Genomic DNA, 26,351 nt, shown 5'->3' with positions numbered 1-26,351 from the left:
CAGCCGCATCATGAAGGCGGGCTCTTCACATCAGGTTGACTTGGGTCTGACAGGTGGGACCATGTGACCGGTGTTGGGGGGACTGGACTTTGACTCTTCAGCCTCACACAAAACAGGCAGCATTCCCATGGCGTCCACAACGTGGCTCAGCGTCTTCGTCACCCTCGTCTTCTTCTGGTCGCCATCAGTGGTATCAGGTCAGTGAACGTGCAAGATTAGTCTGGTGATGTCTTTCGGTTTTACTTCGGTTTTCAAACCTTGGCTCGTGCTTGGTCCTTGGCTCTTTGTATGCAAGTCTTCCTAGATCCAGATGAAGCCAGCCGTGTCCTGGTGCGCACCAGGAGGTTTAACTCGGGGTGGCTGGAGGAGCTGCAGAGGGGAGATCTGAAGAGGGAGTGTCTGGAGGAGAAGTGCTCGTATGAAGAAGCACGAGAGGTGTTTGAGCACCCCGAGATCACGGTATGCCGAATAGGAGCTTCATTCTCCAAGAGTAGCGGGAATTCAGTCAACGACTCCTTTCTGTTTTCCTCAGGACGAGTTCTGGAAGACGTACAGCAGTAAGCAAGATGAACGCAACTCTTTTTTTACTGAAAACTCAAACTGAAAACGCTCGGTTCTCCAGGACGTGTTGAAAAGACGGGAACATTTGTGAGATGATTGTTCCAGTCTCAATGCTCAAACTGTCATCGATAAAAGAGAAACAAACTCAGCAAACATCACAACTAATGAATGCAATGTCATATTTTTACAAATACGGTGGTACCTCAACTTTCATGATCTGAGCCAAAAGGGTCCGTCTCAAAGCCAATCATATCAAAACTGAAAGAAGTTTTCACATAAGAAATAAATCCAATTCATCAATTTCAGACACCCAAAAATGCTAACATAACCTCGCAAAAACGTGATAGCTGTCATGGCAATCAATGTTAGCATAAAACGTGATAGTTGTCATGTCAATCAATGTTAGCATAAAACGTGATAGCTGTCATGTCAATCAATGTTAGCATAAAACGTGATAGTTGTCATGTCAATCAATGTTAGCATAAAACGTGATAGTTGTCATGTCAATAAATGTTAGCATAAAACGTGATAGTTGTCATGTCAATCAATGTTAGCATAAAACGTGATAGTTGTCATGTCAATCAATGTTAGCATAAAACGTGATAGTTGTCATGTCAATCAATGTTAGCATAAAACGTGATAGTTGTCATGTCAATAAATGTTAGCATAAAACGTGATAGTTGTCATGTCAATCAATGTTAGCATAAAACGTGATAGCTGTCATGTCAATAAATGTTAGCATAAAACGTGATAGCTGTCATGTCAATCAAAGTTAGCATAAAACGTGATAGTTGTCATGTCAATCAATGTTAGCATAAAACGTGATAGTTGTCATGTCAATCAATGTTAGCATAAAACGTGATAGTTGTCATGTCAATAAATGTTAGCATAAAACGTGATAGTTGTCATGTCAATAAATGTTAGCATAAAACGTGATAGTTGTCATGTCAATCAAAGTTAGCATAAAACGTGATAGTTGTCATGTCAATCAATGTTAGCATAAAACGTGATAGTTGTCATGTCAATCAATGTTAGCATAAAACGTGATAGTTGTCATGTCAATCAATGTTAGCATAAAACGTGATAGTTGTCATGCCAATCAATGTTAGCATAAAACGTGATAGTTGTCATGTCAATCAATGTTAGCATAAAACGTGATAGTTGTCATGTCAATCAATGTTAGCATAAAACGTGATAGTTGTCATGTCAATAAATGTTAGCATAAAACGTGATAGTTGTCATGTCAATAAATGTTAGCATAAAACGTGATAGCTGTCATGTCAATAAATGTTAGCATAAAACGTGATAGTTGTCATGTCAATCAATGTTTGCATTAAACGTGATAGTTGTCATGTCAATAAATGTTAGCATAAAACGTGATAGTTGTCATGTCAATAAATGTTAGCATAAAACGTGATAGTTGTCATGTCAATAAATGTTAGCATAAAACGTGATAGTTGTCATGTCAATCAATGTTAGCATAAAACGTGATAGCTGTCATGTCAATAAATGTTAGCATAAAACGTGATAGCTGTCATGTCAATCAAAGTTAGCATAAAACGTGATAGTTGTCATGTCAATCAATGTTAGCATAAAACGTGATAGTTGTCATGTCAATAAATGTTAGCATAAAATGTGATAGCTGTCATGTCAATAAATGTTAGCATAAAACGTGATAGTTGTCATGTCAATCAATGTTAGCATAAAATGCTAAAGTGTTCAGCTTCTCCAGGGAACTTCACCGCCTTTGGAAACGAATGACGGTTAGCACATGAGAAGCCATCAAGGCTTTGTGTTGTTGATCAGCTGACGTCTTGCAGTTCCAGACCGTTGTGACTCGAGTCCCTGCTTGAATGGTGGAAGCTGCTTGGTCCAGACGACCTCGTACACCTGCCTGTGTCCGCCGCCCTTCAGCGGCCTCAACTGCGAGCTGGGTAAGGCAGCTTTTGGAAGGTCCTGAGAACATTGGCTCCAAAGACCTCATGACGTTCTCTAGACGACCGGGCTGGGCCACAAACCTGCCTGCTGGAGAATGGAGGCTGTGAGCACTTCTGTGATGAAGACCAGTGGGGAGGAGGCCTGAACTGCTCCTGTGCAGACGGCTACCTTCTCAACGCTGATGGGTGGAGCTGCGTGGCAAAAGGTGAGTGAGCAACACCACGCAGAGAAGGTTTTTAAAGCTGTTTCTCATTTCCCTGCCTCAGACTCAATACCATGTGGCGTGACTCCGGTTCTTCGGGATTCAACCCAAGCCGGGCAGAACGATCCCCGTGCCAGGATCGTGGGTGGGAATGAATGTCCCAAAGGCGAGTGTCCTTGGCAGGTGTGCTGCTTTAAAGGGACAGGCGTGTTGCAGGCGTGTTACAGGCGTGTTACAGACGTGTTACAGGCGTGTTACAGACGTGTTACAGACGTGTTACAGACGTGTTACAGGCGTGTTCTCGATGGACGTCTCACGCACTCGATGTGTTTCTTCAAGGTGTTGCTGCTCTATAAAGGCAAAGGTTTCTGTGGAGGAATTCTCTTGAAACCCACATGGATCCTCACAGCGTCCCACTGCCTGGAGGATGCCGATGTCCAGTTTCTAAACGTGGTTGCAGGTGTGAGTCCCATGAGTCTTTGTAGCCTCTTCATATGTCTGTGTAGGTTCTCGGTCATCCAAGTCGTAGTAATCTGGTTGAATTAAGACAAATGGACTCTTCTTGTTGCTTGAAAACGTTTCACCTCCATGTTAGGTTGTAGTTCCTCTCTTTAAAGGTCCCTGCTGGGGTGGTGGCTAAACCACTTTGCTCGTGGCCATTGGAGGCCTCTATAATTACAGCATTTGTTGTAATTTTTTTATTTCATTTTAATTTTTTTATATATATATATTTCCCATACCGAAGCACGAGGCGATATGATCATACAACGGAAATGGCCTTTAAAAATAGAATTGACAGTTAAACGTTAATCTCCCAGAAGGTGACATAATGTGACTAAAATGATGACATTGTGGGGCTGCCCCAGAACGTCAAGATATTCGGGGGAGGGGCGTCAGCATTACAATCCTAGCCTAACGTCCATTTGCCTCAATTCTCCCTTTTGCCGATCGCCCCCTGATGGACCTGGAACATCTCGTGATTGACACGTTGACTCCTGCTCGCTCCGCACGTGTCCATGACCGTGACATTGCTCTCTATCTGGCAGGCGAGCACGATACCGAGGTGACGGAGGGAACGGAGCAGGTCATGCGGGTGGCTCAAATCATCATGCACGAGCGCTATGAAAAAACCACGGCTGACAACGATATTGCCCTGCTGCGCCTGTCCGCCCCCGTTGTTTACACGCCGTATGCCGTAGCGATCTGCCTGCCCACCAAGTCTTTGGCTGAGCGTGAGCTCTGGGCCGTGGGCACGCACACAGTGAGCGGCTGGGGCCGCAGGGCCGAGAACGGCCCCACGTCACACCTGCTGCGCCGCCTCAGGGTGCCTCGGATCCGCACCCGGCAGTGCATCGAGGAGAGCGGCGTGGCCCTCACCGACAACATGTTTTGTGCTGGATACATCCGAGGCCAGCAGGACTCGTGTAAAGGGGACAGCGGCGGACCCCTGGTCACGCGCTACAAGAAGACTACCTTCTTGCTGGGCATTGTGAGCTGGGGGAAGGGCTGTGCAAGACCTGGTCACTATGGCATCTACACGCGCGTTTCCAACTACCTCCAGTGGATCCACAACCACACGGCCGTACCGCCGGAACTGGCAAACGCCACGCTGACGCCCTTGCACTGAAAACATCTGGCCCGCTCATCAATAACCACTCTACTCTCTAATAACTACTCTACTCTCTAATAACTACTCTACTCTCTAATAACTACTCTACTCTCTAATAACCACTCTACTCTCTAATAACTACTCTACTCTCTAATAACTACTCTACTCTCTAATAACTACTCTACTCTCTAATAACCACTCTTCTCTCTGATAACCACTCTACTCTCTGATAACCACTCTACTCTCTGATAACCACTCTACTCTCTGATAACCACTCTACTCTCTAATAACTACTCTACTCTTTAATAACCACTCTTCTCTCTAATAACCACTCTACTCTTTAATAACCACTCTACTCTCTAATAACCACTCTACTCTCTAATAACTACTCTACTCTCTAATAACCACTCTACTCTCTAATAACCACTCTACTCTCTAATAACCACTCTACTCTCTAATAACTACTCTACTCTCTAATAACCACTCTACTCTCTAATAACCACTCTACTCTCTAATAACCACTCTACTCTCTAATAACCACTCTACTCTCTAATAACCACTCTACTCTCTAATAACCACTCTACTCTTTAATAACCACTCTACTCTCTAATAACCACTCTACTCTCTAATAACTACTCTACTCTCTAATAACCACTCTACTCTCTAATAACCACTCTACTCTCTAATAACCACTCTACTCTCTAATAACTACTCTACTCTCTAATAACCACTCTACTCTCTAATAACTACTCTACTCTCTAATAACCACTCTACTCTTTAATAACTACTCTACTCTTTCATAACCACTCTATTCTCTAATAACTACTCTACTCTTTCATAACTACTCTACTCTCTAATAACTACTCTACTCTCTAATAACTACTCTACTCTTTAATAACCACTCTTCTCTCTAATAACTACTCTACTCTTTAATAACCACTCTACTCTCTAATAACCACTCTACTCTTTAATAACCACTCTACTCTTTAATAACCACTCTACTCTTTAATAACCACTCTACTCTCTAATAACTACTCTACTCTTTAATAACTACTCTAGTCTTGACAGTTAATACATACATCATTCAGATGTTTCTAATGTTGGCTGCTTTGCTTTCCAATATCATCAGGACATTTTGAAATAATCAGATGCATAATATACATAATAATAACCATAACACTACTGCTATGGTTCTTTCATTCATCAAATGCATTTGGCCATAATTGAGTCAATTAGGGTTCCAAATTTCAAGAATTCAATAGCATGTCAAACTTTCATGTGGGTAATATCTTTTGCAATATTGTATATTACTAAAATACATATGCATCTCTTTGGTCAGTGATGCCGCCGACTTCAGCAACAACGATGTCACTAGAGTTTGGTTTTGTTTATTGAGCTGATGAAATAAAAGGAATGTTTGTTTTGCTGAGTCCAAGGGTGATGGGGTCATGGAGCACGGGGCTTAAAGGCTCTACCCGTCCTGAAAGCAGTCCTGGAACTTCATTTTGGGGATTCTGCACACCGGACATCATGTTGGGGAAAAGCTGCGTTGTTTGGATTCTGTTGTTTGGGATTTCTGCAGCTGCAGGTTCGTCTTTTTACCGCAAACTAAAACTAACTCAAACTTGGTTGGACCATATCCTGATACAAACTAAATGTGCAGTCTGGTCATGTGACTACATGGTTGGACCATATCCTAATAGAAACTAAATATGCAGTCTGGTCATGTGACTACATGGTTGGACCATATCCTAATACAAACTAAATATGCAGTCTGGTCATGTGACTACATGGTTGGACCATATCCTAATAGAAACTAAATATGCAGTCTGGTCATGTGACTACATGGTTGGACCATATCCTAATAGAAACTAAATATGCAGTCTGGTCATGTGACTACATGGTTGGACCATATCCTAATACAAACTAAATATGCAGTCTGGTCATGTGACTACATGGTTGGACCATATCCTAATAGAAACTAAATATGCAGTCTGGTCATGTGACTACATGGTTGGACCATATCCTAATAGAAACTAAATGTGCAGTCTGGTAGCAGGTCATGGGTCATGTGACTACATGTGCTTGTCATCAGTGTTTGTGGAGAGACAGGAGGCAAATACCTTGCTGAGCAGATGGAGGAGAGCCAATAGCGGATTCCTGGAGGAGCTCAAGCAAGGGAACCTGGAAAGGGAATGCAGAGAGGAGATCTGTGATTATGAGGAGGCCAGGGAAGTGTTTGAGGACGACGGACAGACGGTCAGTCGGTAGCCTTTTAACCAAGTTAGGGTTAGTTGTGCATGTAAAGTCTACATTTGTACTGTGCTGTGAGTGGTGTCAAAGATGTTTTGGTTTTCTTTGCTTCTGCAGAAGCAGTTCTGGCAGACCTATGACCGTAAGTCCCTGTCAGCCTCCAATGATCGTCTGCATTTCATAACTTCATATTTAATTCCATTTAATGACTGTGGGTCTATTCACCACCAGGTCAGGACCCCTGTAAGGTCAACCCGTGTCAAAACAACGGCATGTGTGTCCACATGGGGACAACCTTTGAGTGTCAATGTCCCGAAGGCTATGAAGGACGCTTCTGTCAGATGGGTACTAAAGGGAGAGACGCCAGAGAGCCAATGAGAGCCTGAGTTGTTGTGATGTCACCACTTGATATGCCCCCTCTTTAGTGTTTGAAGACTCCCTCAAGTGTATTTACCACAATGGTCAGTGTGAGCACTTCTGCGATGGCTCCGGAAGGCAACGTAAATGTTCCTGCGCTGATGGCTACATTCTGGCCGAAGATGGACGCCATTGCGTCGCACAGGGTATGACTTTTTTTTAAGAAGAATCCGTTCATTTATACATGCCTCTCAAGATGACAAGGACACTTGTCAAATGATAGTTAAGCTAATGCCGGCTAATGACTCAAATGTAGGCCGTATTAAAAACGCCATTGCTTTTTTTCTCCAGTGGAGTTTCCATGTGGTCAGCTGGCTCCGGCCAATCAGAGCATGACAGGTCAGACGAGGCTTGTCGGAGCCAATCAGTGTCCCAAAGGAGAGTGCCCCTGGCAGGTAAATGCTCGCTAATGCCTGCAACCGTTATCATCGGCTAAGGCTGGCTAACATGTCGTTCACACGACTAACTTTAACATTCACCAAAATATGACCCAACTGGTTCAGTGTTTGTGTGACAAAACGATAATCTTCTAGTAAGCTGAGTTACTGGACATAAACTGGGGGGCAGTAGAGAGAGAGACAAAAACGGCAGAGTCATTTCACCCGTGTTTGTTTCAACGAATGAACCTGGCAAGTGTGTGTAACAACCTAAGCTAAGATCCACGATGATACACCATACAAATATTGCACAGCTTTGCAGGTCTGGGCTCACGGGGGCTCATACTCTTAATAATAATAATAATAATAATAACTCCTATTAATGACAATGGTACCACCATCAGGTTCTGATTGAGTTGAACGGGGCCAGTCATTGCGGAGGTGCTCTGATCCGTCCTGACTGGGTGATTACCGCGGCTCACTGCGTCCACGGAACGGGCCTGGACAAGCTAACGGTGGTGGCAGGTAGGCAGATGGTAGAAGCTGAGTTTCAGAGAAACAAGTCAATGGTCGAAGACTCGTCTGTTCCATGAAGTTGCTGTTGCTACCTCCAGGGGAACAGAACCTGGATGCTGACGATGGCACGGAGCAGAGAATCACAGTTTCCAAGGCGATTGCTCACGAGGGTTATGTCCCGGCGACGGGTGACGGGGACATTGCGCTGCTGCATCTGAGTAGAGGCGTGGCCCTAAACAGCCAGGTGCTCCCAATCTGCTTGCCCAATAAGGACTTGGTGGATCGAGAGCTGCTCCCGCTGCGGTACCACAGCGTGTCCGGTTGGGGCAAGAGGACCAGCGGGGGGAATGCCGTGTCCGGCGGCCTCGGCTCCCCTGTCCTCCGCAAGATGTCTGTGCCCCTCATCCCAAACTCCCAGTGCTCACAGGTATCCCAGTTCAACTTCACCGCCAATATGCTGTGTGCCGGCTACATGGAGGGGCAACAGGAGAGTTGCACCGGGGACGACGGGAGCCCACTGACCAGTCTCTTTGGTTCCACCCACTTCCTCTTGGGTGTGGTCGGATGGGGGCGGGGCTGCACTCGCTCGGGCTACTACGGTGTTTACACCAACATGGCCAAGTTTGTTGACTGGACGGAGTCCACCATGAAGAACCCCCCCACATCCGACCTGATGCTGCAGCAGAAAGTCGTTGAAGTAAGCAAGCCTTTTTAATTTGAGCTTTTACTGTTTAGCAGCACTTTGGTCCACTTTGGTGCTTGGTAAATAAATAAATTCTTTGATTTGATGTATGGAAATAAAGAAACGTCAACAACAACACATAAGTTGTGTGTCATTTATGCAATCAAGTCTGAAGTCAAGTTGTCAAAACTAGCAGTGTAACAGTACGCCATCATGAGTGCAGGTACTACTTTGGTTTGGCTCATTTTGGTACAGTAAGGGAACTAAATATAAAAGGTCAAACTGCATCAAAAGCTTTCATGACTTTTCAAATATGGACATTAGCATGTATCACTATATTTTTGGGATGTATCACAATATGACGATATAATTACATGGAGTGGAGTCTTGTATCAACATTAACCTGTATCATATTAAATATACGTGTACTCATGCACTGTGTACTATGTTACCCAGACATATGGACATGTAGACACAAGATACACATCCTACGCAGTGGACTGTGCGGCTAATACTGTATACGGTGGAGTCGCTCAGCTATACTACATGTATACTACACATTCAAACTGAACCACCTCCATATTGCAGTTCTGCGTTTAGAAGAAAGAATTGTTGGTAAAGACCACAAGAGACCACACCCCGGCTGGAGGAGAGGAGGACAGGACCAGGGAGATATGGGATGGGCTCTTCCTCTTCTTGGTAGCTTCCTTGGCCTCTTATGGATGGCTGCCCCCCCTGCTGCGGCCAATCACAGGAAGCCAAGGTCCTCCAACACACACACACACACACACACACGTGCCTCCATTTGGGCCATCAGCCACCACTATACACAACAACAAACATAAAGCTAGGAGCTCTAGCACCATGCTAGCAGAAGTGACGTGTCAATACAGTACACCACGGCACGCAGTAGCAGTGAAAACACTGGAAGGATTTATAGCGGTATACCAGTACATAAAAGTTATCGCCCGACCAGGTACCAGAACGCACCAACCACCCCTGCCAAGCATAACAGGTTCACAGATTCAATGTTTGAATCCCGTCTTATTGTGCAATGAAAGCCAAGCGTAGGCAGGAAAACCGCATGTCAGTCACGACCGCTTCCGTCCAAAGGGGGACGTTTCCTGAGAAGTCTCCAATCCTAACATGTGGTTGTTGTATGCGTGTGAAACGTCCCATTGAACAGTCCCCTCCCTCGCCCTCCTCACGTCCACACCCCTTCCACCCCCACCGGGTCATCGGCCTCCCTTCCTCAGCCTTGCCTTGTGTTTTTCCACAGACCACTGAGAGCTTCGCCTTGTCCACTGACCACGGGACGCCATGTTGCCGTTTCACGGGCTGTTGCTCACGGTGCTGCTGATGCGTACGGCCACCGCTCACGGTATGGCGTGTTCATGGTCACCTTTTGTGTGTTTAGCATGTTGGGTGTGACGTGTGCCGATTGGGCATTCTTCCACCTGATTGGATGAGCGCAGCGTCATTTCCAGCACATGTGGAGACACGGCGCCTTTTCAATGTCCTTCTCTTCAGTGTTCCTGGGTGCCCAGGAGGCCCGGCAGGTGTTGATGCGGCAAAGACGAGCCAACAGCTTCCTTGAGGAGGTCAAGCAAGGCAACATGGAACGCGAGTGTATGGAGGAGCGCTGCAGCTGGGAGGAGGCGCGCGAGATTTTCGAAGATGAAGATAAAACAGTATATAATACCTTCACCTGCACGCCCAAACACACGACTATTGCGCTTCCTAGCTTAGCATGAGCTAGCTAGTTGGTGGCTGATTGAAATACTCCCATAGAGCTTGTTGAGAGGTGAACTTGCGTACTTCAAGTACTTTACAGTGGTTCCTCATACATTTGCTTTGGCCTTGCAAATCTGCAGATATTTTGTCCAAATGATATTTTATTTATATTTAGTTATTTGTTTTTCTCCTCAGAAAAAAAATGTCCCACTAGGTCGGTACTAAGTTAAGAGCTGTTAAAAAGCCAGCCATTTTTACGTGTTTACGTCTTTATGCTTCACTGATGTCAAGTGTTGAGATGTCACACTTTGTTCAGCGGTCCTTGAACGCATCGTTGTCGGCTCTGTGACACACAAAAGTCTGCTTGTCTGGCCTCGAAGCTTGCAGCAAGGTGAATTATCAAGCAGTCCGTGGATGATTGGGGAAGCCCAAGTGCTGCTTCTTCCGCCAGTTTTAGTGAGTTGGTGCTTTTGGGTGCTAAGGGTGACTTTTGGAGCAGGGCGATGTTTGTTACGAAATGACTCACGACATACAGTACGTTGGTCTCGGACTCTTCACCTCGTTTTGACCTTTGCTTCATTTAAAGGGCTTGTGCTTTGCATGCTCTAGTTTTCGTGAAATGGGTTACATTTAGTTTTAGCTACGGTTCTTCTTATTTTTGATTATTGATATGAAGGAACTGCCGTAAGAACACAGACACAACCCAGCAGATCCTACAAGTTTTTCCCTGCACCAGTTATATGTCACATTTGATTGATTTTTGCTACCTTTCTTCCAGGCTAAATTCTGGGCCACATATGTTGGTAAGACCTGCTGTCAAGTTGATTTGCTCTCTCTTGGTTAAATGTCATCCGTCCATGTTGTGGTTGTCCTGCAGATGGCGATGCGTGTGCATCCACGCCCTGCGCCAACGGAGGACGGTGTAAAGATGGGATTGGCAGTTATGAATGCTTCTGTGCTGAAGGCTTCCAGGGTTCCAATTGTGAAATTGGTATAGAAGTACCGACCCTGCGGATGTCCATCTTGGATGTTACTATTGATCAGCAATCTAAAAATAACAATCATCACGCCAAAGCACTAAACCCGTTCATCCCAGGGCCTAACCGATATCGATGTTGTCCTGTTTGCCAACAGCTGCTCTTCAGCTCTGTGAGAACAATAACGGCGGCTGCGACCATTTCTGCAAGGTCGTGCGAGGACAAACTGAATGCTGGTGTGCTGATGGATATTTTCCCAGTGATAAATCTTGTTATTCTAATGGTGAGGAGTCTACTTTGTGGGCGCCGCTTTCTGAGGTTCTCTACTTCCTTCTCACTCCACAACGTTCTCGTAGAGCGCTTCAAATGTGGCGTCACCATCCAAGGAAAGACCCGGTCAATTTTGAGAGATCGGCACCGCAACACCACAGAAGGAGAGTTCACCACCGGGTTGTACCCAGCCGACGTTGAAGGCAACATCACCTCCACTGCCTTCTCATCTCCTGGCAACCTCAGCAGTGATGCAATCCTGAATGAGGAGGAGGAGGAAGAAGTTTTTGCTGAAACGGCGGCAATGACCCGCATCGTTAACGGCAAGGAGTGTCCGGCGGACGAATGTCCATGGCAGGTAGAGAAAAGTGATACAGATAATGTTGCTCTGTCCCAATTCAGGGTTTGCATTCTTTGTGGGGAGCTGATGTCATTGCAGTATTTCAAAATAGCCCACAATAAGTGAAATCCACAAAGTAGCCAACTTATTTTTTTTTTCAATTATTCCACAATATATGTTTTAAAGCTGTATAACCCTTGACCATACACGTCTCAGGAAGGCATCAGCATTTTCTCACATTTCTCTCGCCAAGTTGAAACCGTCGTTTGAATTTTGACTCACTCAATCCCAGCTATTGTTCAAAAGACATCCCTCCCAGTACTGGCCGTTAGTGACCATTTTGGCACACAGAATACTGTGTTCTAGGGCAATACTAACATGGTACATTCCAAAAGAAAGATTTCCCTCTCATCTTTCATGACAAAAAACTTTAGTTTAGTCAACTTTCTACCCTTTTTCGTTATTTATCAGCAAAAGACGAAAAAACAACCATCTCTTCTATTGTGCGGTTGCATCATCACCTCTTTTTCCAGCTCTGTTTTGATGATGCGTTTGTAGAGATGTTGACCGGGATTTAGTGTGGTGCAGTTTATTACAATAAGCTTTGATCATGATCAGACCCAACCAGGACAGCAAACAGACACTTTGCATGTGAAATATAATAATAATAATACTCATGTGACTGTACAACAAAACAACATTTACGGCTTTGCACAGGACCCCAAGAGAGTTTGTTCAAACAAAATGTCATATATCTGAAATCAAACGATGATTCCTACCCTATAGGTATTTTACACGCCCATTGTTGTATGTTTAATTGCATGGACCTTTATTGGATCTTCTATTGGATTCAGGACCTGACTCACAGAGGTTTGTTACAAAAGCCTAACAATGTTGTTGGTCATGCTGTGTAATATAGTAAATTCACTAATACTGTGGTTGCATTATTTTTAATGCTTTCAAGAGCTATTTTCATAATCATATTCAATTCCACAAATTCATGTTTGGAACAAAAGCTTACTATTATTAAAAACAAATGAATCGATATTGGCAAGACTATAAAAATGATCAGATCGGAAGCCAAAAATTGTGGATTGGGAAATCCCTCACTGAAATACAAACAACGAACAAAGGCACCCACTAAATTGTGAGGATAAAGCACGGGGAGGTGAGCCACGTGTAGGTGGTCTTGGACAGCATCCACTGCAAATAACGGGGCGCGACTGGACCGCTTCAAAGTCTGTGCTTATCTCAACACAGGCTCTTCTCCTTGATGACGATGGCAAAGGGTTTTGTGGCGGCACCATCCTCAACCAGTACATCATCTTGACTGCAGCGCACTGCATCACCAAGCACAGCTATGTTGCTGTGAGGCTGGGTGGGTCTGACTGACCAATCAGAGACCTTTTTGTTGAGCAGTGCCAACCTAACCTGGCGGCTTCTGTCCATCCAGGTGAGTCTAACACCGAGGACATTGACGGGAATGAAGTCACTCACAATGTGGAGGCCATCTTCAAGCACAACAACTACCGTCCAGATACTTTTCACAATGACATTGCGCTCCTCAAACTGGCCACGCCCATCAAGTTCACCAGGTACATGTTGCCAGCCTGCCTACCTGAGTCGGACTTTGCTGAGAAGGTAAGCGTCACTGTCAGGTCCAGTACGTGTGTGTGTACTATACGTAGTATACACGTCCAACCTGTCCAACGTGTCTCTACAGGTGCTGATGAAGCAGCCGCACGGCATGGTCAGCGGCTTTGGCCGCACTGGCGAAGATGAAGACGCATCCACCACCATGCAGCGCCTTTCCGTACCCTACGTGGCCCGCCACATTTGTCAAGAATCCACAGACTTTCACATCTCGACACGCATGTTCTGCGCAGGCTATGACACAGAAGCAAAGGATGCGTGCAGAGGAGACAGCGGGGGCCCGCATGTCACCAAATACAAATCAACCACTTTTATCACGGGGATCGTGAGCTGGGGCGAAGGCTGTGCACGAAAAGGCAAATATGGCATTTACACGCAAGTATCCAAATTTGTGGGCTGGATTCGTGAGGGCATGCAGAGGTTGCTTCAGAAGGAAATCAGCGAGGGCACGGTGGATGGGGCTTTATTCGCCAGACGGCCACACTTATGAAATACACGTAGTTCCAAAAAACATTGTCTGTTCCTTCATGTACTTCCTGAGGCCAATCAATAAAACCTAAGCAATGTGTGAATCCATCCTACACCGGCAGTTATAATCATATCAAATTCATTGCTAATTAGATATGGTGTTCCTCATTGTTCTTATTTGTCACCTAGAAGCATGTTTTCATCTACAGTACATTGGATTGCTGTTGCCAAAATGGATCATGGTCTGGTCTGTAAGTGTGGACATTTCATTTATATATATACTATATATATATACATATATATATATATATATATATATATATATACTATATATACTATATATATATATATATATATATATATATATATACAGTATATCATACAAGAAAAAGTGAATAATGTACTGTATAATGTGTATAATTAATAGTTATTAATGAAAGAATAATAAATAATAATTGTATTTAAAATGATTTGAACAAATTAATATATATTTCATAAATAAATATCAATAAAAATATTTAAAAATAAATACATGAAATTCAAAGGAAGAAAATGGAGTCATCCCTCATCATTTAGCGGTTCCAATAAATAAAAATATGCATATCAAATCATATTTGCCATATTTTTTTGCCCAAATGAAACATTTTCAAGCATAATAATGGGGAATGAAGTAAAACACAAATATAAGGCATTCCAAAGACAAAGATAATCAAATCCCTAATAAAAACATGGCCTGCTGTTGTGGTCGTAACCCATGCCAAGCTAAAACTCAACTCTGAACCCGTCACTTCCTGTCTGCCCGCCACGCCACTCCCTTAAAGACCACTCAGTCTTTAATGGCTTATTTGCCCCCTTATGTGGACTATGTTGGGTGACTGGGTAACGTCCAGCCGTCGGCCATTAATGATGTGTTTAAAGGTGGTAAACAAGTTTCCTAAGCTCTGGTTTTAGTGGCCATCAGGAGACGTCCCTCAGCAAATGATATGAACAAACAGGCCTACTGCTTGTTTTAGGAGGTCAGAGTCCAAGAACACACGGTTCAGTGCAAAATGAACTTGGTGTCAACATCTGACCACACGTGGACATACATGGAGACCACACACTCAGTAGGAAACCAGGTGACCTGTCCAGGAACTCGTCACACCGTCCTTCACGACCAGGATGTGACGAGACTCATCCACCCCCGATGTGTGTGTGTGTGTGTGTGTGTGTGTGTGCACTCAGCGTCATGGCCGTGTGTGCTGTGTTACCTGGAACGTCTCTGCTGTGGCTCACCTTGCTGGCATGCAGTCTTCAGGCGCTTGGCCAAGGCGACCGTAAGACGTGTTACCTTCTCGGATCTTGGTAGTTCGTGCTTGTTGGTTATCTGGATAACACATGAAAGAGATATGGTAGCTTTCTAATTCTCGGAGTTAAAGTAGAAATGGGAACGGGAATACACTGCTCATCCAAATTTGAAGACAAGTTTATAAAAATGCAAGAATGTACTTATTCATTTTGCAATGTTAGATCTTACGGAGGTTCTAATGGGAGCTTCAAAATGCAAAACAGAAGAAATAGGAGTGAGGCCATATTTGTAAAAATTGCAAACAGCCATTAAAGAGTAGCCGTTCTTCAGGTGACCAAACATTCCAGACCAAAATTCTCAGTCATTCTCAGTAGCGCCGTCATTCATCACCTCAAACATTGGTTATGGCTTGCTTGGTGTCAGTGTCTCCTGGAGGCTGGGGGGTGAAGATGGATCCATGGAGGTCATCCACTGTCTGGAACCGATGCCCGTTTTGGTACACTTCCCTTGCCATCCATCTTGAAATGTTCTCAATTCAATTCACACCAGATTGGTCCAAAGTGGTCTCACTCCTCATGAAGAAGTCCTTCACCAGGTGGGCCTTGGGTAGTTCTCCTGTTCTCCTGTCTCCAGCCATTACCACACTGGCGAAGCAACAAGGGCCTTCGGTCAGGAGGGATGCCCCCTGCAACATATCTGCATAGCCAGCTTCCGTTTGACGCCCCTGCACAACCTGCCCTTTGTTTCTCATAATATAAAACTTTGTTGTTTGGTGCTCTCCAGCAACGGGTAATTGTGGCGTTGAAGGAGATGAGGCCTTCAAGACCATTGTTTTTCTTAAAACCCTTCTCTTGCAGATACTGTGTGATGGTTATTGGACTCGGCACCAGTACCAACCTTCATCAGATCCCCCAGTTCAGGGCTGGTGACATGTTATGCATCCATATCTCAGCAGCAATGGCCCGCTGCAAGAGCCATGCTTGTGCAGCTCAACCATCCGACCGCAGTCAAAGAGAGAAAGCTTTTGCCTTTGCCTGATATTTCTGCCAAGATTTTGGCTTTTAAAGGGTGTGGTCTCCAACTTTTGATCAGCTGATGAACAGCCTATTTTACTTGAATGTGTCTGCGCCAAAAATTACTTACTTAAAATTACTTTTTTTTTTTACCATTTTTTTTTGCCTTGCTCCAATGTCTTCTTTTTGCATTTTAAAGCTCTAGATTCAACCTTCTGGTCTTAAAATTGTATATTTGTGGTCACTGCAAATGAATACCTGAAAAAGTATTATTTCAGGTTCTAACCACAAATGCACGTTGTAGATAACCACAATGAACACCAGGTGACCAGACATCAGTCATCTTTGCAATGAATAGTGTAGTTGTATAAACCTGAAGGAAACATGTTTTCAAACATCACGTCTGACATCCAAACATCCATCATGCCCCAAAAGGTGAAATTGCACCATGTTTCAGTGTTTGTACGCGCACCAGCAGCACAGAGCATCTTCCTGCGGTCCAAACGAGCCAACCTGTTCTTCGTGGAGGAGATACTGCAAGGCAATCTGGAGCGGGAGTGTTATGAGGAGCTCTGCACGTACGAAGAGGCCATGGAGTACTTCGAGGACAACGCCAAGACGGTCAGACTCACCGCTGTCACTTTTTTGTGTGTGGCTCTACGTTTCATGATGTTTGTGTCTCCTGGCAGCTTGCCTTCTGGACCGTTTATGCCGGTAAGTTCACCGCAATGAAACCTCCTTCCTGTCTTGTCCTCAGTGGCACCTTCTCTACCAAACAACATGGCTGGTCTCGCCACAGTTTGGTATACCTTTCATTTTAGCATCACGCCTGACACTTCTCCATCCTGCCTGCACACGCTTCTTCACCTCCTTCTCACAATCTCCATTCTTCTGGACTGTTGACCCCAAGTACTTCGTATTCTCCACCTTATGTATCTCTTCTCCCTGTAACCTCACTCTTCCACTCATTCATTCATTTTCTACCGCTTATCGTCACGAGGGTCGCGGGGGTGCTGGAGCCTATCCCAGCTGGGGTACACCCTGGACTGGTGGCCAGCCAATCACAGGGCACATATAGACAAACAACCATTCACACTCACATGCATACCTATGGACAATTTGGAGTGGCTAATTAACCTAGCATGTTTTTGGAATGTGGGAGGAAACCGGAGTACCCGGAGAAAACCCACGCATGCACGGGGAGAACATGCAAACTCCACACAGAGATGGCCCAGGGTGGGACTGAACTCGGGTCTCCTCGCTGTGAGGTCTGCGTGCTAACCACTGGACCACCGTGCAGCCCTCTATTGTGTTCTCTCCCTGTCAAATGTTGAAGCTGAAACACAGGATGTGGCAAATAGGGAAATCAAGATGGTGCCCCCAGGCTGCCCTTGGGTGACCCCTACATTCAATGAAATGTGTAACTAGGAGCCTCCAAAGTCAGAAAAAAGTATTTGTTGTGTCTGACAGACGGGAATCAGTGCCGTCCCAACCCCTGCCTTCACGGTGGGAACTGCACCGACAAGGTGGGTGGATTCCACTGCTCCTGCACGGCCCCCCACCACGGCCCAGCATGTGAACTGGGAGCAGAAGCGGGGACCAACAGCCAGGAAGATGAAGCAGAGGCGCTAAGAGCTCCACGGGGGCCAGGTGACCCTCAGGGACCGACCCAGAAAGAGCCAAGATCGGCCGCCCTGCTTCAACATATGCCGTGTTTCAGGAATGGCGCCCTGCCCCACCAGTGGCCCAAGCGTCTGTCACCAGCTGTGCACCGTGTCCGCTCACAAGTTCTCCTGCTCCTGCGTGGCAGGCTTCAAACTGCAGAGCGACGGGCGGAGCTGCCTGCCTGAAGGTCCAAACGACACACGTATGAGGAGGAACACCTCACAGACACAACACTGATGCTCTGCTATTTCCTCAGTGGAGTTTCCCTGCGGACGACTTCCCGGCGTCCCGACCACACGACCCGTGTGTCACCATGGAAACTGTCCTTGGCAGGTGACGACAAGCCCGTATGGTTTGAGGCACGACGTGTGCGTCGTCTCTGAATGTGCGTTTGTTTTGTCTGCAGGCTTTGGTGCTGGACAGCAGGGGGGCGGAGCTGTGTGCCGGCGTGGTGTTGGGTCAGCGGTCCATTCTGATCGCTGCCAGCTGCCTCCTACAGGAAGCTGACCGCCACCCCTCCAATTTCTTAGTTGTCACCGGTATCAAACTTACAGCCTCAGTCCAAGATCCGTCACAATGAATGACTTGGTATTTCCTCGTCTCCTAGGTAGCAAGGGCACACCGATGTCCGTCAAAGCTTTCTACATCCACAAACGCTACGTTCCAAATCGCCATCAGAACGACCTTGCCTTCCTCGAGCTGGCCCACCCCCTGCCCTTGGGCGCCACCCTCATCCACCTGTGTTTGCCCACCAAGGATTTCAGCGAAAACATCCTCATGTATCCCGGGAGGGCTGGGGTTGCAGCCAGCATGAACCAGAACTTGGACCAGAAACTAGTCTACACAAGTTTGGAGGAGTGTCGCCGCCATCTTAATGTCTCGCTTCCACTCGACAATAAAATGTTCTGCATGAAGAGCGGACCAAGTGGACCACTCTCCAAGCACAATCAAACCCAGATGGAGAGTCCACACAAAGCCCACACTGAAGGTCCAACATTAAAGTCCACGGCTTGGCAATGTGGCGGTCTGGCGGCCGGCATGCCGGCGGCCACAGTGGAGCACGGGACTGCGTTTCTAACAGGGCTGCACATTTTGCCACCAAAAGGCTGCCCTCAGAAGGGGCTGGTGTTCACCAAAGTGTCCCGGTACCTAGCTTGGATCAGACTGCATCTGGAGGCCGCTGAGAAGCACGTGACCACACAAGCACCCCCAAATCAAAAAAGACTGACCTACCCAACTTTTGAGTGACGTGTCCAGTTTAGGACGTCACATATTCTCCACCGAAGATCACCAAGTAAAGATGCTCTCCTCTGCAACAACACTGCAAAAAGCAGCCAGTCGAGTTGAAACAGAGTGAGACATCCTTTCGATGGGGAAGAGCAAACGTCAGAAGAATCAGCAATCATGGATTTGATCTTATTCCAATGAAAATGAAATCAGCTCTTATAAATCTTATTCCTTAATATCTCAGGGCGATAAGCATCACCAACATTTCAAGTGACTTTTTTGCTATTAAAATTCATTTCAAACCCATTCAACAATTCGAATGCTTGAATATGAAACAGGTAAAGACGCGATATGCTAACGTTATGCTAAATATGAGGGGCTTATACTGTATCATTTAAACGCTTTTACTGTAATTGATAAGGTGAAGCAACATTTAATGTGGTTTACCGCTTTCATACTCACATATTTGTGATGAAAAACATCACTGGTAGACTCGGCTTAATCCTGAAACGATAGCACGGCTAGCTAGCGTCTTTTTACGTGCTGTCCTGTGGCTATACGTTGGTACTTGGAACTATGAACAAAGTTGACACCTATGGTTTGGATCAAAACCGAGAACCTTCCTCTCACCCATGTCTGCTTTAGCTTCCTCCACATCGGGCCAACAGCATTGTTTTTACCGCCGTCAAACTTCACAAGCACAGTAACATAGATATAAAATAAATACCACAAATCTCCATGGTTGCTGTTTGGGTGTAATACCGCAAGGTCCACTAGGGGGTGCTGGCAACGATGGTGGTATATAGTAGGTGATAAAACGACAGAGGAAGAATAAAACTCATCGTGGATTATCTTCCTTATTCTGTACCACAGGTTAGTATAAAGTAGAACTAATTCATACAAATAGCTGTAAAGAGTGGAGAAAGTTGTTAAAGTAAACAGCTGACTGGAAAGTGGTCTGTTCTAAAATGTTTTGTAGAGCATTTGAGCATATGTGAAATGGCTAATGCTAGCAGGCCTTAATGTATAGTGAATAGCATAAGCAGGCTAATTGAAATATGTGAAATATGTTACTGATATTATTGTGCTAAAGATATGTGAATCTTAACTGAATAACTGTTTAATCAGTGTTCAAATGTTTATCTGTTAATGCTAGAAAGAAATTGGAGCATAAAGACAAATACTGCAATATTATACAATGTAAGCTATAGGAAAAAGTGCCACATTTAGTTTACATTTTGTTTCAACCAAGTAATCATTATAAACACCCCCCCCATCAAAAAAACATGACCAAACAGCCGGGACAAACACTTCATGGAGGTAGATCATTGACTTGGTTCAGTATATTTCCAAAATAGCAGTCAATGCCACAATGTTGTGTTGCTGCTGGATGTTCATAGTATGAGTGATACTGTGATTTTCTTTTCAAAAGAGTAAGGTTTAAAACTACAGTGGATGAAGTAAGCACAGAGAACTAGAGACAGATGGATGCCCACCTCGAGTTTTTTTTGTGTGTGTGTTCATTTCACTGATGACTGCTATGAAAGAACACCCTTACAAGGAACATTTGGCTTGGAAGTCCGATATAAAGACACTTGTGGAAAAAACAAATGTATCATCCTAGCTAGGACAGAGAATGCCTGAAATAAAGACAGAAGTTGGCCAGTTTTTTGCCGGTCTGTAAGTGTCTGGCCAAGAGTAGCGTCTATAGCTCATGTGTCGATAGAGGGCATGTGTCGATAGCATGTAAATGAACTACATTGTTTGTCGCGCACATGCTAGTTAACCTCCAGACTGAGAGGTCAACGTTTATTGAGAAGGAAACATTTACAGACGATCCCTGATGCCGGCTTCTAATACGAGCTCAATCTCAGTCAGACGGCACAGAAGAAGACTCGTTTGGATAAAAGCTGGGTTGTAGCCGTTTATCTGTGTTGGCTATTGAACTCGACAGTTTGAATCTGAATGTTTCCAACTTTACCACGGTATATGAAATTAATCACACAACAAGGGCCCCTTTATGCTCATTATTAAGCAGATTTGAAAAAGTAACTGAAGGATAACAACTCCAGCGTTAAAACCTCCAACATACTAAATCAGTATATCCTCAATTCCTAACGCATACAATGAACAAAAGCCAAAAATGAAGCATACAGCAAATACTTTTTAATTTCCTGTTTTACAGTATGGTGTACAAAATAAAGAAAAAGTATAAAAGAGCTTGCCGAGCGTGTGGAGCGCCACAGTCAGGGTGCCACTAGGAGACTGAAGACAGCGAAGGGAAGGGATTCTGTTTGCTGACCACAAGTTTCTGGTGCTGATGGGAAATGTAACCTTTGATGTGACCCTGCAAGCAGCAGACACTGAGTCAGTATTACCGTACTGCATATATGTGGGGGGCATGCAGAATCGAGAGGGGAGGGAAGTTGAGTGGTTGGCACGCAGGCCACACAGCTCGGAGACCCGAGTTCAATTCCACCCTCTGGCAGCTACTCCTTCTACTATGACTACATAGCCCAACAAGAATTCAATGAAAGGTCATCCAAAATGGGGCCCTGATTATGCATAATCGGGTATTTTCTGTGATTGTGTTTCAAGCGTGCATCCAAGCAGGACTTTCAGAAGACAATGAAGCAGAGTCAAACTGTCAAAGCAGCTAAGAAATATGGTTCCTAAAATAAAATGCACGGGATGTAGCTGTTTTAAATTGTCCAAAAACAGGTCTTGCTAATGAGTAGCTGTCTGCTAGGTTACTTCTTCTTTGTTCCTGTGTGTGTGTGTGTGTGTGTGTGTGTGTATTCACCATGTAGATAAGGTTAGCCAGGATACACTGCACCTCATCGATGTCAACATCCTCCACCTTCATCATCTGCAGGGCCACCAGGAAGGTGTGCAGAGGCAGCTGGTGGGTCCTGAGGAGCAGATACCTGCACACCAATGACAGGAGGTCAAAAGAGCGCTCACGTCCCTCTAAAAAAAAAAACAAAAAAACTGCGAGTGTGAAAGCTCACACTTTCTTGAAGAGGTTCCTGTACGTGATGATCTTGAGCTTCTCCAGGATGAGGAAGATACCACAGCGGATGAAGAAGGTCTCGTGTTTGGACAGAGCCTCATTCAGCAGCAGCAGGTTCCCGTCACTGCCACATACACATATGCATACACATACGCATACACAAACACACACACACAGACACAGCCGTGTTGGACTACCGTCACGTAACGGGCAAATAGATATGCAGTAGTCCCCCGTTTATTGTGGTTAGTTGGTTCCAGACCTTCCTGGTTGCTGTGCAGCATGTATTTAGCATTTAGGAAAGAAGCACGCAATTATGAATTATTACTTATGAAATGGTTCTGCCACCTTGTGGCCGTTTTTAGGGTTTAAAGGGGACCTATTCCTGTTTTTGTTCTGCTTTTCTGACCTATAACTGTAGTTGGAATGTTGTATTTGGTCTTAAACCATGCCAAAGTTTCAGGTTGGCATTTGGAAGTGAGTCCCAGTATGGGACGGCTCTGAGCACCCTGTTTCAGAGGTTTTTTCCTAACGCAGGCTAACTGTGACGTCAGTCAGTGAGCCTTGCCGGCTCCAGCCGCCGGTGACTCCCCTATGTGGGCACGCCCGGGTACAAGCTGAACGGGATCAATCACAGCAGAGTGGATGTGCCCGGAGGCGGGCTGTGGGTGGAATAATTACATTCAAGGAAATACAGCCGGAATAGGTGCAGGATCTGGAAGATCACCTCAATACAAAGGGTGATAAAAAACTGCACCAAACAGGATCTCTTCTGTTGTGCGAATGCATCATCACCTCCATTTGCCTCTCACACATAAAATGTATCAATACGTTGGGATTGGGCATTGATAAATACGTCTTTGGGAGTGGATGACGTCATGTAAAAGCCTCAGCCTGTCTGAAACAAACAAACCACACCTTAGCAGACGGGCCAACATGGCGGGTGCTGGTCTTACCTGACAGCTTTGGTGACGTCTGCAAACTGCAAAAGGTCGTACTTGTCCAGTAGCTTCAGTGTCGGCATGTGGCCCTGAAATGGCAGCAAACGTGTTACTGGAGGTTCTGACGGGTCCGAGTGGCTTCAAACCGGTTGAAGAGGCGAATGAAGAGGCGAACCAGCAGCATCTTCACAGGCAGCAGGTAGATGAGAATCATTCTCTTGTTCTTCTGACTGCTGCGATGGCAGTGTCGGAAGGAAAAGGACAAAAACTCCTCAGCTGTGGGACAAAGACATGGTCTTTCTTCATGCAAGCCATGTTCTAACAGGGGGGGGGGGGGGGGGGGGCAAGCTACCTGGTTTGAAGTCGCTGTCAAACATGGCCTTGCGGCCGACGTAGTATTTGTACGTGACCTTCTGAGCAGGGCTGTAGTCATTCTTCAGGTTGGAGCTGTCGATGGCTCTGATGAGTGGCTTACACAGATGCAGCTTATTGATCTAATTTAAAACACACACATTAGCATACATGCAAACACACACAATACAACAAAGATTTCTTCAGACTAAAATTGACGACGATTATGTTTGCATTCGCTTGAGACCTTGAAGTAGATCTTGAAGAGCTGGTTGCTCAAAAACATCATCCCCCATTTCTTGGAATCTTCAATCCCAGCTCGACTGCAAAGTGAAAATGGGAGACAGCGATGAGATTGTTGAGTCGTACTGTACGTCCGCCGGGAACTCTGCTTTGAACTGAATAAATGGGAGGTCCTCCGTAGCATTTCATTTGACCAACAAGCATCACACAAATAATGAAAAATTGGGGGGGGGGGGGCCTAATACGGAAAAAATCTGCAGTCATTTTCCAAGAAAAACCTTTGTAAACAAAACATATTACAAGTAAAAATAACATTTTAGAAGCACAATACAAGGAATATAGTTTACGTTTTAATGTTAAAAGATTGAATTCAAAATATTTTGGTAATAAAGTCATAATTACAAAAAGAACATTTAAAAAGACAGTTGAAATTGCTGGTAAATAATAAAAAAAGAACAGAAATGCAAAAAAAAAACAGCCATAATTTTACAAGAATAAAGTAAAAATATTAAAGGAAACCTATTATGCTCATTTTTCGGCCCTTTGTGTAGACTTGTGGACTCCTGTAGTGCAGCTACACACAATAACCAGCACAGAAAACTTTGGAGATCTTCCAGAATCTGCACCTATTCCATCTTTATTTCCCTGGATTTGCTTCCCACCAAAACGGTTTCTCCTCTGGTTTCACTGTTAGAGTAATAATTCCAGTTCTGAGGGTGAATAGAGCGATAGAGTACTGACTTGTCACTGGCACAAACACGAAAGCAGCTCATCAGTTGCTCGGCTGCTTTCTCCAGCATCTCACTCGGCTGACCTTTACCCTTCTGCTGCAACTGCTGCTCCGCCTGAAACCACACGGACCACCGCTTTATATCAGCGGCAGTCAAATGGCTGCTTTGATTCAGGTGGTCTTACGCTGTTAGCAAATATCCTGAGATCCAGAGCCACGGCAAACATCACAGGTAGCGCCCTGAAAAAAACACACACCACAGAAGATGTTCCTTTCTGCTTCAGGTGTTTGCGGCAAGCGAAGGCAACACTCACCAGTTCTCCTCTTTGTGTGACTGAAACGCTCTCAGAAAGGATGTGAAAAGTCAAGGAGTGACAAGGCGTGTGGAATCTGGGAAGTAATGTCGTCATTTGGGATGATCCGATGGATCGGGCATGATCGGTATAGTCCGATTTCCATGGAAAATCAGGTGATTGGCATATGCCAATGAATGCCTTCACAAAAGCCTGTCGCCTGTGGCTAGCACCATTGCCGTTTAGGGTCTTTCCAAAACAAAAACAAACATGTCGCTTGTGTGGAACTGCCAATGCATGTCAAAATCATCAAAAATGGCCGCTACTACTGAGAGGGACGGCTTTTGAAAAATGGCTGTGATTTTGTTGATGTTAATTAATTACTAATTGAGTGAGTGAATATCTATTTTTGCGGCCACAGTAGCAATCAAGGGACTTTGGGATTGTCCTGATTCCCCCCTTTATACGACACCACTGACCAATAGCACTCATCATAAATCAATCGGGATCTGTGTCAGTCAATTTCAGTCCTGGATGATCGGTATCGGAATCGGCTGCATAAAACCCTGATAGGAGGATCCCCAGTCATCACAAAGGATATTGAACCACGATGGTCTGGAACTTGTAGGCTTCTACAAAGTCGTGATTGGCGACTGCATATGTACACCTGGCACACAAGGAAAGGCTGTGTTAAAAAGGCAAGGCACCGATACCACGAACACCCAAAGCGCCAATCAAAACCATCACCTGAGGTGAGCCGCCACCATCTCGTCATATGGCGGCTCAAGAACCTGCTGGCATTTGTCCTCTGGATTGGCAAGCTGGAATACAGAAAGGTAAGGGTGAAGTTAGAGCTGAACAACAATGGGAGCACAGCACACTGACGTCGGTCTGGCCTTGCCTGGAGACGAGGGTTGGCAACGTGCGGGTGTTTGAATGATAGCAGCTCGGCACAGAGTGACCCCCTCTGGTTATCGATTGCTTCATAGACCTGCAGGAGGGTGGAAGGGTCCTGCTTAGCCGTGTTCGTATAAAAACATACTGGTGGACAAAGGTCGGATGTCACCTGCTGGAGATACTGGTTGATAGTGATGTGCGCCATGATGCCGTCGTCTGACAGCAGACTCAACCTACCGAGACAAAGTTGTGAAGAGCAACAACGACTAAAGGTTGTACATAAGGTTCTTCCATAAGGTTGTACACATCTACATGGTCCAGTTTCCAATAACTACGAACTTCATCTGACTTAATGTCAAGGGGTCAAAACAATGCAATGAAATGTTTACATCGCTTCCTTTCGTCCCAATGCAAATGCCGGCTAGGTTAGCTAGGTGGAAGTGTTAGCAAATTGTCTCACCAATTTCCTTGGAATATTAATAAACCTTACAATATACAGAAAAAATGTTTATATAGTCATTGCTTTTAAGAACATACCTTTAAAATATAAAATGACATCCAATAAAACCACCATTCAAATTCAGTTCCGAGCGGCTTCACTGGAATCAACGTCCGGGTTATTGTAATATACTTCCGGTTCGGAATTGACGCGCGGCTGGATTTTACAAAGTAAAGGTCTAGAAATAGTGTGCG

At 45.1% G+C, this 26,351-nt stretch overlaps 4 protein-coding genes across 4 annotated transcripts; 3 read left to right on the top strand and 1 right to left on the bottom strand.

The window, feature by feature from the left end:
• The first annotated feature begins 29 nt into the window (after positions 1-29).
• On the top strand, positions 30-5,740 carry LOC131104258 (coagulation factor VII-like). Its single transcript, XM_058051259.1, has 8 exons — positions 30-197; positions 296-459; positions 533-557; positions 2,382-2,495; positions 2,558-2,704; positions 2,766-2,884; positions 3,041-3,161; positions 3,748-5,740. The coding sequence occupies exons 1-8, from the start codon at positions 128-130 to the stop codon at positions 4,326-4,328; spliced, it is 1,341 nt and encodes a 446-aa protein (XP_057907242.1). The 5' UTR covers positions 30-127; the 3' UTR covers positions 4,329-5,740.
• On the top strand, positions 5,732-14,110 carry LOC131104668 (uncharacterized). Its single transcript, XM_058052109.1, has 17 exons — positions 5,732-5,898; positions 6,406-6,569; positions 6,681-6,705; positions 6,795-6,908; positions 6,989-7,126; positions 7,272-7,375; positions 7,762-7,882; positions 7,972-8,583; positions 9,865-9,936; positions 10,086-10,246; positions 11,068-11,092; positions 11,167-11,280; positions 11,424-11,549; positions 11,623-11,894; positions 13,137-13,254; positions 13,330-13,517; positions 13,600-14,110. Exons 1-17 carry the CDS (start codon positions 5,751-5,753, stop codon positions 14,017-14,019), a joined length of 2,922 nt encoding a protein of 973 aa, XP_057908092.1. The 5' UTR covers positions 5,732-5,750; the 3' UTR covers positions 14,020-14,110.
• A 1,750-nt stretch (positions 14,111-15,860) lies between these two features.
• Positions 15,861-19,496, top strand: prozb (protein Z, vitamin K-dependent plasma glycoprotein b). Its single transcript, XM_058052108.1, has 9 exons — positions 15,861-15,880; positions 16,143-16,210; positions 16,756-16,919; positions 16,988-17,012; positions 17,769-17,948; positions 18,019-18,150; positions 18,220-18,296; positions 18,370-18,502; positions 18,571-19,496. Exons 1-9 carry the CDS (start codon positions 15,861-15,863, stop codon positions 19,209-19,211), a joined length of 1,440 nt encoding a protein of 479 aa, XP_057908091.1. The 3' UTR covers positions 19,212-19,496.
• Positions 19,497-21,345: 1,849 nt separating this feature from the next.
• Positions 21,346-26,333, bottom strand: pcid2 (PCI domain containing 2). The gene is made up of 15 exons (XM_058051261.1): positions 26,196-26,333; positions 25,828-25,891; positions 25,663-25,752; positions 25,509-25,582; positions 25,363-25,428; positions 24,783-24,824; positions 24,654-24,708; positions 24,480-24,583; positions 23,743-23,818; positions 23,497-23,638; positions 23,320-23,420; positions 23,160-23,233; positions 22,202-22,327; positions 21,994-22,117; positions 21,346-21,537 (listed from the first exon to the last, which is right to left on the bottom strand). Exons 2-15 carry the CDS (start codon positions 25,861-25,863, stop codon positions 21,448-21,450), a joined length of 1,200 nt encoding a protein of 399 aa, XP_057907244.1. The 5' UTR covers positions 25,864-25,891; positions 26,196-26,333; the 3' UTR covers positions 21,346-21,447.
• Between the last annotated feature and the right edge of the window lie 18 nt (positions 26,334-26,351).

The sequence above is a fragment of the Doryrhamphus excisus genome, chromosome 16, assembly GCF_030265055.1.
Source record: "Doryrhamphus excisus isolate RoL2022-K1 chromosome 16, RoL_Dexc_1.0, whole genome shotgun sequence".
In the NCBI taxonomy this organism is placed as follows: Eukaryota; Metazoa; Chordata; class Actinopteri; order Syngnathiformes; family Syngnathidae; genus Doryrhamphus; species Doryrhamphus excisus.
This window is presented reverse-complemented; position numbering and strand designations above follow the sequence as displayed.